Raw genomic sequence first — 15,820 nt, 5'->3', positions numbered from 1 at the left:
GAGATAGGTGACTGGGGATACAGTTTCCTGCCTGAGGTAGAATAACGGAGAAGGGAAAAGGGGAAAGGAAGATGGTCATCCTCTCAGAGGCATGTAATTTGGTTGGAAAAACATTTCTGTCAGAGATGGGTATTGTGGGAGACTTTGCTGGCAATATCTCAAAAGTACACTGCCTCTCCAGCATTCATTCCAACATGTCCGCCGCTGATCCCATGAGTTGGTGGGCGGGGTTGGGGGGCGGTGCTATATTCTCTTGCAACACCAGCAAGTCTCAAGGCAGGCCCTGTTCCTCCGAAGTGTGACAGGCCTCCTTGCTTGACTTCTGTTAGCTGATGACTTAACATGTTAGCTCATTTGAGTCTGTTTCTCCAAACAGCAAATATTTATTTTCCATTTCAAAGATAAACTCCTGCCTGCCACGTTGACAAATGAACTGTTCCCTAAACTTCTCTGGGAAAACTTTTTTTTTTTTTTTTTTTTTTTTTTTTTTTTTTTTTTTTTTTTTTTTTTTTTTTTTTTTTGCAAAACAGCTATAAATAACAGAGAGTCGGAGGGTCATTTAGCTCAGATGGAGCTAACCAGGCATTGCCAGCCAGCAAATGACCCCCACCCCCACTCCCGAGAATGGAGCAGAGGGAGAGCCTGCCCCAGCATTTACCTGTACATTTCTATGTTCTCAAGGAACTGAAAAACGAAGTCAGGAGCAACAAAGCCTTACTGGATTCTCTCAATGAAGTGAGCAGTGCCTTGTTGGAACTGGTGCCCTGGAGGGCGAGGGAAGGGCTCGAGAAGACAGTCGCAGAAGACAATGAACGCTACCGACTGGTGAGCGACACAATCACACAGAAAGTGGAGGAGATTGATGCCGCCATTCTGAGATCTCAGCAGGTAGGACCAGTCTCTTGTTGCCTAGGTGCGCTTCAGCTGCCCAGGGTCTTTACCTGCCCTGGTCTTTACCATCTGCTGCTGTATTCTTACTCCAACTGCAATGCTTCTGAAACAAACTTGGGGATTGCGGTAGACTTTGGCTAGGCTGCGTCTGAGCACCAGGGCTCTGCTAATCTGCACACGGTTGGCAGCCACCTACCCACATCACATCACAGACAGCACCCTACCACAGGGAAAGCCTTTCCTAAACTACATGCTCTGTGTCTATGTACATGCATGCTGCTCACACTAGTCTAAAGCCTAAACTGAGCCGATATATCTGTGAACAGTTTGAATTAGTATACAATTCTATACTGCTGTCCGATGTCATGCTTCTGTAGCAAAGAAAAAGTCTTTGTCTTTTTTTTTTTTTATAAAGAAAATAGTTTTCTTGGTGATGTAGAAGCTTTTTCCAAAGATGACTAAAGGGGGAAAAAATTACAGTTTCTGACCTGCCTGTGGCTCACACAGTTTCTACTCCAAAGTTTCAGAGAATTCTGCTGTTAGCCACAACCCCGTGGAAAACGGCAAGCAGCAAAGGCGGGCCTGGGGATGGAAAGTTTAATTTCTATCCGCATCCCTGTGGCTATTTACAGTTAAGTCATGAGGTTTGGGTTGAAAACTCTGTGTGGGGTCATACAGTTTTGTAGGATACCTCTACCAGGAGATGGATGGCCTACGTCTTCAATCACACCAGGCAAAAGCAAGGAGCACACAGGAATTATGGGAGGGAGTCTCCAAAGCTGGTTTTCTAGCATTGTGTAATCATAATTTGTAGGTTCTAAAGCCTCGTGCTCTGCCCTTCCTTTAAGATACTAGTCGAAGGTCACAAAGGCTGGTGGAAGACCAACCTAGGACATTTCCCTGCCTAGGACATTTCTATGAGGAGCACTCATGCCTGAGGAATGTGTTTGCCTGCCTGTTTTACAGTTTGCAGGAATTTGTATGCTTCATTGTTGTAGGAAAGTGGGTATATTTATTCGTGAAGTTGATTCAGCTATTTTTAAAGTACTGGATTTTTTTTTTTTTCCCTGAAAATGTATTTGAACATTTCAGGGCTGGCACCCAAGCCTTCTCTGAGTAACAAGACAAATATTGTGTCCTTTGGGAGCAGGATTTTCTTGAGCACTTGACTGTGCTCAGTTCATTGAGTGATGTAAGACAGATACAGACCGAATGACAGGTTGTATTCACATTACTTAGTACCCACTGCAGGTTGCCCAGTCACTAACCACACATCAGTTACAGTAAGAAATGTTTGCAAGTATTTCCCAAAGATTTTTTTTTTAAAGTAATCAGGTTAGTGTCATAGTTCTTGAACCTAAAATATTAAAATGTACATCCTTAGAGAAAACAATACTGGCCAGGCATGATGGCATAGGTCTTTCATGCCAGCACATCAGGAACAGACAGATGGATCTCTTCTTGTTTTTTAGATGGATTTAAACTTGGTCTCATCTGCCTGTATTCATTTTCAGTGAGGCAGCAGCAACTGGGGGTGTGGCCAGGGGAGATAAAACCCCACATCCCCTTGGGCTCAAGGACATATGCCTCATTTTTGTTGGGTGGGGCTGGCCAGTCCAGCTCTCTGATAGCCTCTCCTGATAGCGCAGTGAGGTAGGCCATGATGGTCTAACACTAGGTGAAACCCTGGTTCCTCCCTCCGTCTGTTCCGATGCCTTCAGGATGCAGCAAAGGAAAAGTGTCTCATTACTGCCTGGCAGGGTGAGGTACAGACTCCACACGACTCTCCATTTACACTGTAGGATGACTCTTTCTTTTGAGCCAGTGGGAATAAAGCTTTGGCCCCTGCTTAACATCATCCCGGAAGGGCCGTGATCTCAGACTCAAGGGTGAAGTCCTAGGCTCTTCGTGTCTTCTCTCTTGGCATGAGTGAGCGGGGGTGGGGGGGGAGGGGTGTTACTATCTTGTGTGGTGATATTTTGACCGGCTTGGAGTGGGTATTGTCTGTTCCCTGCCCTTTTAGACTGCCCCTTCCCACGTTCTTTGGCTAAAGAGAACAGGGTTCTTCCCAGGACTGTGTCTGCATCCATTGGTGTTTTAGGGTCGCCTGTCCATGTTGTACCTAACATCAGATAGTTGAGGCTCAAAGAAATAGCAGGGAACATATTACGTATTAAGGTGCTGACCCTCAGGACCCAAGGTCCAAGGCACTCTGCCCTGCTCTTGACACTGCAGCTCCATGTCTGTATGTCATGCTTGAGGTTTTTAGTTGTACTTCTGTTGGAAGGAAGAAACTTGGTCTGTTCCGTGTTCTCCAGTGTTTACATTGTGTTCATGTAGAGTCTTTAAAGTAGAGTTACTTTATAACTTATTTTTTGAGCCCCACCCGTCTCTTTTCCTACCTAATTACCCTCCTCTACTTCCACCTGGATTTCCAGCGGGGAAGTCACTAAATCACCAACAGTATGAACTCTGGATTTTAATTTTTTCCTGTTTACTTTGGGCTTTGACCTTCTCTGCCAGGCTGTGAATTGCTGGTACACTGAGGAAAAGAAACTCAGACATCTATGAATGACCTCGTGTACGTTCAAAGTCCAGTGTTCCATGGGATGTTTACAGGTTGTGCGTGAGTTGTTTGAGCACATTGTTTACACACAGATACAGATGTGTACACACACATTGAGATATAAACGCAGACAATAAGGAAATGAGAGTGCTTCATTATTTTATCATGGAGCCATGTGCTTGGACAGCACAGCGCTCCCTGCTCATCTGAGAATTGAAGTCATAGGGGAAAAAAATTATTTAAAATGGTATCTATTGTCAACTTTTCCAGCAGTTAACTTTGGAATGTAAGACACCTGAAAAGGCAGCCGCAGCGCCCGCCATTCTTACATCCTAACTGTGATGTCACGGTTCGGCAGAGTATAAGAGCTTGTGGACTGAGGTCTTCTCTCCCTGTTAATCATTTATTCATTTGTTTTAAGATGCTATGAAAAGAGAAATTAAGAGTCTCCAATTAGGAAGTGGGGTATTTAGGACCCCCGCAAAGAGCTAATATTTCTGGCACCAGCCACAGGAACCTGCTAACCTAATTATTATCTTTTGTTTAGTTTGACCAAGCAGCAGATGCTGAGTTATCCTGGATCGCTGAAACACAGAAGAAATTAATGTCTCTGGGTGACATCAGGCTTGAGCAAGACCAGACCTCTGCTCAGCTGCAGGTTCAAAAGGTGAAGAAATGCATTTTCAGTTGCTGTCTGAGTTCTGTGTCGCCAGGCTCTGAGTCTACAAAATCCATCCACATGGCTTTGCTTTCCAAGACTCTGTCAGTGTAACTTGCTATTTTCAGCTACTTTGCTTGTTCACCTTCACTGAGTCACACTGTGTCTTTGTCTTTGTTCGGTCAATCCCAGGCTTTCACCATGGATATTTTGAGACACAAAGATATCATTGATGAACTTGTTACATCTGGGCATAAAATCATGACCACATCCAGTGAAGAGGAGAAGCAGTCAATGAAGGTATCACCTTGTCTGAACACTGGGCAGTGAATTCCAAATGAACAGCATCCACTGAGCTTCCCTGAGCACTGGATTCTAGAAGGACACTTTGTATCTGCAGCTGCTGTTTAAGCAACAGAATCATTACATTTAAATCAGGCATCTTTTAAGGTTACAAAATAGCCATGGCAACACATTCCCCCATAGGACCAGCTATATTAATGCCTTTGAACTGTTTCCTTAACTGACCCACATTGAACATTCAAACAATCCAGTCAATATCAGCTATAGTATTGTTATGATGGTATGCTGGCTTATGTCAGTTATAAGGTATGCCATCTATGGGGTCATATGCTCCTGGGACATTTGTAACTTTTAAGCTGAAACAAAACCCAAAATATATAGCTCTTCATTCTGTATGAAGCTATTCCAAGCCAGTAGGGGGACAATGAGCTAAGTAGCTAAGGAAGCAGTAGGTATATGTAATTTTAGTATTCTTCAGATTAGTAGTAGAAAACCATCCAAAGGTAATGGTGGTTAGCTTGACTTATATATGGACAATTTGGAGAGCTTAAGGAAATGACTGCATGCTAATGCCTATGGTAAATATAGACCCCTGTACTGGCTGGGTTTGTGTGTCAGCTTGACACAAGCTGGGCTGGTAGTCTTGGGTTCTATAAGAAAGCAAGCTGAGCAAGGCAGAGGAAGCAAGCCAGTAAGTAACACCCCTCCATGGCCTCTGCATCAGCTCCTGCATTTTGCCCTGCTTGAGATCAAGTCCTGACTTCCTTTGGTGATGAACAGCAACGTGGAAGTGTAAGCTGAATAAACCCTTTCCTCCCCAGCTTGCTTCTTGGTCATGATGTTTGTGCAGGAATAGAAACCCTGACTAAGACAACTCCCAAACAAAGATATATAAATAAATATCTATGCCTCAAACTGCACTTTAGAAAAAATACATTCTCTTTCAGGCAGAGCACACATAAAATTACAGATTATCCATAGCACCATGTCCTACTTTGATTCCCAGGTGTGCAATTGATTTTATGTTTAATTGATTTTGTTCTTATGATTCCATTTGGGAAAGATAATCTTCCTTTTTCCTTAGATAAGAGTGTAAATGTTGGTAGACTTGTGTGAAACTTACTTCCTCACGCTGAGAACAGTGTAAGAGTACTGAGGAACTCTGCTTCTTACATCTTAGTGCTGGTGCATAAAAATTCAAGTGCCATCTTTTATTAACATGAACATATGCACAGAGACAGTTCACCTGAACAGATTTCATATTTATCCAATTCACATACATCTGCCCTCTCTGCGCCATACATACAGAACTGGTCAAAACCCACTCAGCCACAGGTGCCAACCTAACAACCGTGTTTCCACATGTTGCTTTCTAGAATAAGCTGGACAAGGTACTGAAGAATTACGATGCCATCTGCCAGACCAACTCAGAGAGGCACCTGCAGCTGGAGCGGGCACAGTCCCTGGTCAGCCAGTTCTGGGAGACCTATGAGGAACTTTGGCCATGGTTAACGGAGACACAACGAATCATCTCTCAGCTGCCCGCCCCAGCCCTAGAGTACGAGACTCTGAGAAGACAGCAGGAGGAGCATCGGGTGAGAATGGGAGGCCAAGCTCTTGACTGGGATAGTGGTCTTCATTTGAGATGTCTAAAGTGCTGCTACACACCCTACAGAAACCGGGCATTTCAGTAATGCTGTGGTGTGTGTGGTCTACACTCCCTCGAAGCTAGGTACCTGTCAACACAGTGTACACATGACCCCCGTCCCAACTTTCTTAGAGTAGTGTACACCGCAGCCCATCTGGGTAGGAAAAGAAACACTATTTTAACATGCTAGCAACATGAGCTTTTGAGGTGCTTTCACTGTGTGTGTTAAATTGCATCCTATGTATGTATGTGTTGACTATGCTTGATCTGTTATGTAGTGGTCAGAGCCATCTAAAGTATTAGAAACCAGAGTAGAAGTAGACAAAGGAGCTATCACCATGCATGCAAAACCCTGAGAAAATGCACAATGGCCTGCCTCTGACAAAACAGCAGTGTCCAGACAGCTGTAGGCCATCACCACCTTCACTCTGAACCACTGAAGCGGTGACCTCGGCATATGAAGCACACATGGGATGCTGGCATCATGAAGCCCTCGCTCTAACAGACGCTTAGCTGTTAACGTCACTGGAAACTTAGGAGAATGTGGTTGGGAGAGGACTCACATCTCAGAAGACCTGGGGTCCTTAACATTTCTGGACTTCAGAACCTAGTTGTTCTCTTTGATCTGTACACAGTGTATTCTGAAGCTAGTCAGGAGGGGGTGAGAACCAACCCAGGAGATGTCAGTGTATTTTAGAAGATACAGAAGTGGGTGTTGCATACTCTGGGACTGGAGTGTTAAACAGTCGTGAGCTGCCATGTGGGTCCTGGGAATCGAACCCAGGCCCTCTGCAGCAGCAGTAGATGCTCTTCCCACTGACTCATCCCCGCCTCCTCCTGTCAATCTCGGTCACTTTTTAAAACGCATTGGCATGAGACTATCTGTAGCTGACAGTCTTACCCAGAAGAGAGTTTATAAAAGCAGCTTAAGGCAAGGTCACATTTTTATGGAGTTTTATCTGAATCATTCAGCTAGCGAAACACTTAAAAATGAGGTGGAATTGAATCTCGGTTCAGTATGAAGTTTTGTCGCCTCAGAAGTCCTGGTGGCTGGTCACTGAACAAGTCTTAGCATAAAGTGGATCATGAACATCTCTGTCATAGGTGACTCAAATAGCTGCTTTTAGAATAAACACCTAGTGGCAAGAAATGGCCCATTGGCTAGAATTTTAAAGATTGGATTGACTTCCTCATTTTCATAATCTCTGAACTTGCAAAACAAACTTTGGGTTATAATATAAGGGTACGGGCAAAGGTGTTCTAGCCACATCTGCAGACTGTTCATGGAAAATGTTACACCTTGCAGTGATGCTAAGTGTTATAGTTGTGTGTTTAATCTCTTACCCTTGAAATTGTTAAGAGTTGACAATAACGCACAGGAGCAGGAGATGTGGCCTGGCAGCTAAGAGTACCTGCCGATCTTAGATCTGGTTTAAGCTCTTAGCACCCTCATGGCCGTTCACCTCACCTGCAGCTACACACACACAAATAATTGTAATAACTGATAGAAATGAATCGATATATTTAGTATCTGTGTATCATGTATATGTAGACTAGGCTCTAAAATATAATATATTGTAATATATATGAGTATCTAGCTGATACTGGTGCACACATGTGACTGCAGTGCTCATTCTCACACCTTTGTATCTTGAGATTGTTAAAATCCTGGTATCATCTTTCTTCCCCCCGACCCCCAAGGTTCTTCCTGTTCTTGAGGTCTCCTCCCCCAGTGGTTTCTGCATATGTTATGAACGTGCAGCGAGAAGCATCTAAGAGCCATGGCTCAACTCCTTCTCTGCAGACAATGCGATACTCTTGTGAAGACGGGCAGCTTTTGCCATGAAATGCACATTTACTGTTTTCTTTAGTAACATCACTGTCTGGCCCCTGAAAGATGCATAACTGGACATTGTCAGATCTTACACTGAGGTTCCTCCTCCTGGCAGAGACCTGGATCCATGCCTTGAGGTGGGGAGGGCAGTTGTTTAGTGGTTCTTGCCAGCCGGATACATCAGAGGTGTGACTGGCTGTAATATGTGTAATATGTGTGATTCTGAGGTCCTGAGAGACTGTTTGGCTCGTTACAGCAACTTCGAGAGCTGATAGCCGAGCACAAGCCTCACATAGATAAGATGAACAAGACTGGACCACAGCTACTGGAACTGAGCCCAAAGGAAGGCATTTATATCCAAGAAAAGTATGTGGCAGCCGACACCCTCTACAGTCAAATTAAAGAAGATGTGAAAAAGCGAGCTGTGGTCCTGGATGAGGCCATTTCCCAGTCCACCCAGGTAATCCTTTCTACACTAGAAGAATTCATTTCTTCACCACACCTAAGCATGCAAAGCATTTTTCTGGACCCTCTGGTTAAACTTCCTCTTAAACGATGTCACTGGGTTGACTCTTAAGTGAGGTGCCTTTTCTCTCAGAGGTGGGATCTGCTTGCAACCAACTCTTGGGTTTCTCTGCCTCCTTCAGGGTACAATAAAAAATAATTCAGTGAGCAGAAAACCTGCTTGCAGCAGTGGTCAGATACTTGGTTCAGTGTCCGCCGTAAGTGGAACACAGTATTTGACATGGAGGAGAGAAAAGAAACTGTTACAATTATTAATAATAACAATTTTTCTTAATAAAAAAGCATTTAGAGGAAATTTTGAGCAATAAGCCAGATAAAAATGATAAGAATTTTAAGTAAGAACCAGGGTTTTTCTAAAGACCTTTTTTTTTCTTCAGAAAGTTGATCTTGCGAATACCTGCAGGTTCTCCGCTTTCAAGATTTTGGCTTTTATCATTAGACGCTGGGCATTGGGGTGGCTTTTTCTACATGTGCAATACTACGTGTATGCTCTCGGTTCCTCTCTGTTGCTGTAGAAGCAAACAAGAGGAGGAGAGGGCTTGTGTCATCCTGCACTTCAGGTCACAGTCTATCCCTGTGGGGTGTCAGGACAGGAACTCAAGCAGGAGCTGAAGCAGGAACCATGGAGGGTCACTTCTTGGTGGCCTGCTCAGCGGCCCATGCTTAGCTAGCAGTCTTCTACAGCCACCATGGGCTGGGCCCTCCCTCATCTACTCCCAGTGAAGACAGTCATCCACAGACATTCCCACAGGCCCGTCTGATCTGTGAATTCCCTCAAGTGAGACTCTCAGATAACTTTAGGATGTGTCTGTTTCAGATAACTCTAGGCTGTGTCTGTTGGCAATTAAAGCTAACTTGCACAGTGTTGGTTCATTCAACTTGAAGCTACACCAGAGTTTAAAATGAACAGGGTTTGATGACACTGTATAATTGCACATGACACCTTCATAAATATGAAATTAACTGTTTCCTTACATCCAGTTGTGTGTTTGACCATGTATCAAATATAAACTGGGGATACAACTTTAGACATATTCTTATTTTGTTTAATTTGCTGGTTTCTTTTTCAATTGAGGAAATATATAACTTATGAAATCTCTTGGACCTAATCAAACCACCTAATCAAAAATTATGAGTTGTGCATGCACTCATACATTTTAGGATTTCAAAATGGTTTTCTTAAACAAATAATCAGTTTTGGCAGCCAAATGTGCAGCTTATCAGAAGAAAAAAATAAGTTTAAATGTGATAAAATTAAACGTCAGGTTAAGATTCATATTGCTACAAAGGAGTGTAGATTGTTTCTTAATGAATACATTGTTACTGATGGGAAACTCAAGTGTTTTTCCCCCAAGTGTGTCACATGGAAATGCATGTAGGTCCTGACTTTAGGTATGGCTTCATGCCACAGCCAGATGTAGCTTTCTGGATGGAAATGTTGGCAAAGGGTCTTGAGTTTTTAGGAGGGGGAGAGTTTTATGTGCAAGCAGACAACAGGCCATTGTTTCTACTCGCAGTTTCACGACAAGATCGACCAGATCCTCGAGAGCCTGGAGCGCATCGCAGAGCGTCTGCGGCAGCCGCCGTCCATCTCCGCCGAGGTTGAAAAGATTAAGGAGCAGATTGGTGAAAATAAGAGCGTGTCCGTGGACATGGAGAAGCTGCAGCCGCTGTATGAGACTCTGAGACAGAGGGGAGAGGAGATGATCGCCAGGTCTGAGGGCACCGAGAAAGACATATCTGCCAAAGGTGATGAGACAGGCTCAGCTTCTTTTTTGTTTGTTTGCTTACTTATTTATTTTGGTCTTATATGTGTATGTACGTGTATATATATATATATATATATATATATATATATATATATGTACATACACATATATATATACACACACACATACAAATATATATATATATATATATATATATATATATATATATGTACATATATACATATATGTCTACATATACATACATCCATGGCTGCCTAAGAGAACGCCAGGTCTTTGAAATGTTAACACTGAGATGTACTGTTTCCTAAAAGTCCTGTGGTGCCTTCCTCGGTTTGTGAAATCAACTGGTAGAAAACAAAATGTGGTCATGTAAAGACTGTGTATTCTCTGAGCCTCTTAGGCCAATAAGGTCAAAGCTGTGCATACAGTCTTATGTATCTTCTCTAGCATCCATCCCATAACCTACTCCATCCCATAACCACCAGAACGGTAATCACAACCGTAGCCATGCATATTAGAGTTGTGATCTGTGAGCCAAAGGGAAGAGTGCTCATATAGTGACTATCCCAGGAATAAATCAGAACTGCAAATCCTTCTTGGGACTGAACAAGCAATTTCATTCCTGGAAAGCATAAAAAAACACATCTTAGGTTAGTTACTCATTGTCTTTGGGATTAAGGCCAGCCTTTGTGAAGTTAAAACTTGGTAAACTTGAGTTCACTTAAGCTCACGTAGTTTTATGCATCTACGTTTATAAGGCGGTGCCAGAGTGGATCCATATGTTCTGTGTTGTGTGGGATAGGCTTGGAGCCAGCGATTACACTTATACCACAGTTGGCAAAAACCTGTGATCCAGTCTATGTATTTAACAGGTTGAGTAACTGCCTGCCATATGAGCTGAAATTTTGCTTCTGCTTACATGAGGATAACCAGTGTCTTCACTGATACTGTTTGCCTTGTAGCTGTACAGGATAAGTTGGACCAAATGGTATTCATCTGGGGAAGCATCCACACGCTGGTAGAAGAACGGGAAGCCAAACTGCTGGATGTGATGGAACTAGCAGAAAAATTCTGGTGTGATCACATGTCACTGGTCGTTACCACCAAAGACACTCAAGATTTCATCAGGGACCTGGAGGATCCTGGAATTGACCCCTCAGTAGTAAAGCAGCAGCAGGAAGCAGCAGAGGTAAGTAACAGAACTCAATTCAACTACAAAAGAAAAGAACAAAGTTCAGGGAGACAACACCCCAATCCTGTTAAAATTTGTATCTGGTTCTGACCGTGGAATGCATAGTGAGTACCAAGATATCAGGGACTCACAGATGTTGCTTGGAGGTTGTCCCTAAGATCTTCTCTCTGCACCCACACTGCTCATGTCTGTGTCAAACACACACACACACACACACACACACACACACACACACACACAAACAAAGTAAAGACAGGATGTCTGCCCTTTCTGGCCCCCAGCCTTGCTGCTGTCTCTGTCCTCCTGCTTGAAGTTTCTCAGATGTGCCCACTGTCCACTGGGTAAAGCCTGACTTTGCAGGGCAGAGTATGCATCTTTGTAAACACGAGCTGGTGGCCATGCTGCCACAGGCATTCCTCTGTTCCTTTAACCCTGTGCTCTTCCATGGTCTGCTTCCTCGACCCAGCAATCATTTCTGCCATCCCTGTGATAAGCTTCAAGGTTTGGTTGGATTATTACCCACCCTGTGTCCCAAAGTTATTTTCACCTTTATAGTAAAGATTTGACATTAGAGGGTACTATTTTCTCTAAATCATTTTTTGTTGTTGTTGTTTTTGTGTTCCAAAAATGACTTGAGAAATAAAAGAAAACAAAGTGCTCACATAGGAACACACACACACACACACACACACACACACACACACACACACACACACGGGCAGCTCCACCGGACCCCTTGTCTTTTTTTGGTATGGCTTTACCTGCTGTTCTGAGGCTCTGCTTTGAATTCCAGGCAATAAGAGAGGAGATCGATGGGCTGCAGGAGGAGCTGGACATGGTCATCACGCTGGGCTCGGAGCTCATCGCAGCATGTGGGGAGCCCGACAAGCCCATTGTCAAGAAGAGCATAGACGAGGTGCGCATGTCTTGTTTTCCACGTTTGTAAGAATGCCTTCCTTGGGACTTAGCCGAGCGACACCCATTTTTATGAATAGTCAAGAGTGCAAATTTGACACTGAAAGGACTCTAACATTTGTTTTGTAGCTAAATTCAGCATGGGATTCTCTAAATAAAGCTTGGAAGGACCGGGTGGACAAACTGGAAGAGGCCATGCAAGCTGCCGTTCAGTACCAGGATGGATTGCAGGTGAGGTGGCCGCCACGTCCGCTGGTCTCAGCTGGAAACAGGATCTCGCTCATGGATGTCTGTACCTCAACTCTCTGGTTGCAGCCCAACACTGTGGCTGTGTGCACAGATACAGACAAATCTATTCCCACAGTTGCAGCTACTCTGACTCAGCCATTTTAGCAGATATTTCTCACCTTTCAGACATACAGATTTATACGTACGTCTGAACGTGGATTGGTACACACATCCATGAAATCTGCTTTGAAAAGAAGTGTTCTTAACAGTTTTTTTGTTTTTTTTTTTTTTTAAGCGAAAGTAAATATTCCCATACTGTATTTTCCATAAATTGTTGAACGCCCGGCAGTGAAGTGGTGGGGGACAGAGTCTGAGTTGTGTTCTAAAGCTGAGTGCAGTAAGATGAAAGAAATAAACAGGTACCCGGGCTAAAAATACCACCAAGTTTAACCGAAGCCAGAATTAAAGAGAACCGTTGCAAAGCCAGCGCTCTCCCTGCGTACTAAAATAGAATTCTATTCTATTGGCTCATAACTGGCCAGATCAAGGTGCTTTCTTCTTTTCCATATATATAATCATTGAAACAGTGGTTTGTCATGTCTCTTCAGGGTTCCCATTTGGTTCATTAGCCAGTCAGAAACTGATTTTTAATATTAAAGTTTTCTTCAGGCCAGCTCAGGGCTATACCTTCTCCACCTCTCCCCCACCCCCTTGGTCCTGTTTCCTAGCAGGTTGGCAGGAGTTTAATCTTCCATTCTTCTTACTGCATGGAAAAACCCTCTCAAGTATTTCCATAACACCAAGGTGAATATTATTTTTAAAGCTCACATGAGAACATTTTTTTCCCTAACCTCTTTCAGTATGCCACTTCTTTCTACGTCTGTAAAAGTAAATATCACCAGCCAGGCTTCACGCCAGCTGGAAGGGCCTTGGAAATACATGGAATAATTTTTCATGACAAATAACATTTCACTGTAACTCCCACACGCATGTGTACACTTGCACAAGCAAAGTCATGAGTGACCAGTGATGACCACACTGGGTTCCTGGTCTGTGTGTGGGGGACATCATGACACGAGGGCAAGTGTTTTGAATGGGGTTGTTTCCCCTGGCTAGAGGAAACACTGCTACTGCATAAGGTCTCATAGGAGCCATGTGATTTGACACAGACTCCTCACCACCAGCAGGAAACACAAGCTTCATCACAGGACTATTGGTCACAAAGGGCAACTTGAGTCACTGAGTTGCACTGCTGCAGTTGTAAGGTGGTTCTGGGTACCCCGAAGGGCTCAAGGCTTGATTATAACGTGAGATTCACTTTCTTCCCAGGTTGTTGCTTAAGTAATTGGGGTTGGTTAATGATTGTTTAAACGTTATCAGATAGTTTATAGGGTTTTTCTTCTGTCAGCTTCATTAAATGTAAAGTGATTCTGTTATACATTCATTACCTTAAAAAAAAAAAAAAAGTGTGTGTTAAGCCTTGTAGGATACATAGAAACATAGGATACATAGAGAAAGTAGGGGATAGTGAAGTCTTTCGCAATCATGGTGCCCTTAATTATCCATATGTGCAGGATCTTAATGGTAATCTAGGGAATGTAAGAAGATAGGTGAACCACTCAACACTGAGTTTGTTGGTTGTTTGAATAAATAGATACATTTGGATCTTTTTTCTTACAGTATATTTTTATATAAGCAAACGGAACGTTCCACTTCTGTGATTGAATATGTAAACGTTTTCAAATGAACTTTTCTTTGAAAGTGCTTGACAATTTAAGAATAGGATTCCCTTTTGCCAGCTCTGGTGCGGAATTGGAGGTGACATTTACTTGGCATTTGAGGACCTGTTTTATATTACTGTTTTTATTTGGGTAAACAGTCTTGGTTTTAAAAAGTTTCAGCCAGTTAGAATCTGACTTTTAATATTAAAGTTCTCTTGAGGCCAGCGCCTTTCGTAACGTCTTCAAGCTCTCGCCTATCCCTGTAACACCGGAGCTGTGGCCGTCCCTGTGCTAACACATGAAAAATGTGTCTTGCAGGCAATATTCGACTGGGTTGATATTGCAGGCAACAAGTTAGCCACAATGTCTCCAATTGGAACAGACCTGGAGACGGTCAAGCAGCAGATTGAAGAGCTAAAGGTAGGTGTGGAGCTCCCAGTTGGTAAGGGACTGCCTGTAAAGTTCCGTAAGTCACTGATTCTTCAGGTTTCCTGCCTAAGTCCACTCAGTTGACATAACTGAAGCATTACACACGACCCTAAAACTGTGTTATTTATTTCTATTGTGTGTATTTATAAACGTGTATGTTTGTGTTTGCACACAGGTGTACCGTACACATAAGGAGGTCAGAGAACAGGGGTCAGACTCAGGTTGCTGGGCTTGGTAGCAAATAACTTTCCCCACTGATCCATTTCACAGGCCCTAAAATTGATTTAGAATAATATCTATATGTAGGAAATATAAATGTTTTTTTAAAAAAAATATGAAAGACTGTTTTAATTATTTCTTATCCTTTATAGAATTACAAATAAGCAAAGGTGGGGCAGGGCAAGATTAGTAATTCACTCCAAAAGCTATGTACTTAAAACCGACTATGCATACCTTTTGACATAACAGCCCTTCAGATAGCCTCCAATTTGAATGGAGGGTAGGTGTATCTGGGGGGGGGGGCGCAAATCTGGATCATGCTATTGAGACTTTTATAATTTGCCTCATTATTCAATAGTTCATTGCCATTAGTGTAATTAGCATATTATTATAATATCAGCCACTATAATGAATATCAGAGATTCAAATAAATATTTTCTATTGCTAATAAAATGTTGGTTGGCAAAATAAAGATCATTAAGTGCCTGTCAGTCATATGAGAAAGAGTGGGAAGAAGGATGTTATTCTAAAGCCATATATGATGCTCAGATCTGTAGTACCCATACTTGTGAGGCTGAGGCAGGAGGATTGCCATGGGTCTGAGGCAAGCCTGAGCAAAACAGGGGTGAAGGGCCACCCAGAGCTATGTGGTGAGAGCCTTTCTTGCTAGTGGTAATTGTAATAATTATAAATTACTTTGCACTAACAGTGGGACATAGGAGTAATTATTAACAAATACCACACAGCTGTAAAAACATGAAAATTATGAGGGAATGCATACTGTGTGCTTGCTTGAGATCAGGAATTAGTAAATTCTTTAAAGGCATCATTTCTAGAGTTTCATGTGCACTAATATAAAATCAGATATTAAAAAATGCTTCTCCATGGAATGTATTAAATTTTACTGTGCAGAATGATAGTGAAATACCAAAATTATAACTATTCGCAAACTATGAATAAA

At 42.8% G+C, this 15,820-nt stretch overlaps 1 protein-coding gene across 21 annotated transcripts in view; it reads left to right on the top strand.

Moving 5' to 3' along the window:
* Nucleotides 1–15,820, top strand: part of Dst (dystonin) — a 385,515-nt gene that overhangs the window by 329,470 nt on the left and 40,225 nt on the right. For all 21 annotated transcript variants that reach the window (XM_076915117.1, XM_076915116.1, XM_076915122.1 and 18 more), the window contains 10 exons: nucleotides 682–888; nucleotides 4,005–4,124; nucleotides 4,308–4,415; nucleotides 5,795–6,013; nucleotides 8,157–8,360; nucleotides 9,943–10,174; nucleotides 11,118–11,344; nucleotides 12,141–12,263; nucleotides 12,392–12,493; nucleotides 14,530–14,631. In XM_076915117.1, the coding sequence (XP_076771232.1) occupies nucleotides 682–888; nucleotides 4,005–4,124; nucleotides 4,308–4,415; nucleotides 5,795–6,013; nucleotides 8,157–8,360; nucleotides 9,943–10,174; nucleotides 11,118–11,344; nucleotides 12,141–12,263; nucleotides 12,392–12,493; nucleotides 14,530–14,631 (1,644 nt within the window). The remainder of the gene's footprint in view (nucleotides 1–681; nucleotides 889–4,004; nucleotides 4,125–4,307; nucleotides 4,416–5,794; nucleotides 6,014–8,156; nucleotides 8,361–9,942; nucleotides 10,175–11,117; nucleotides 11,345–12,140; nucleotides 12,264–12,391; nucleotides 12,494–14,529; nucleotides 14,632–15,820) is intronic.

Source organism: Arvicanthis niloticus, chromosome 17 (genome assembly GCF_011762505.2).
Source record: "Arvicanthis niloticus isolate mArvNil1 chromosome 17, mArvNil1.pat.X, whole genome shotgun sequence".
In the NCBI taxonomy this organism is placed as follows: Eukaryota; Metazoa; Chordata; class Mammalia; order Rodentia; family Muridae; genus Arvicanthis; species Arvicanthis niloticus.
This window is presented reverse-complemented; position numbering and strand designations above follow the sequence as displayed.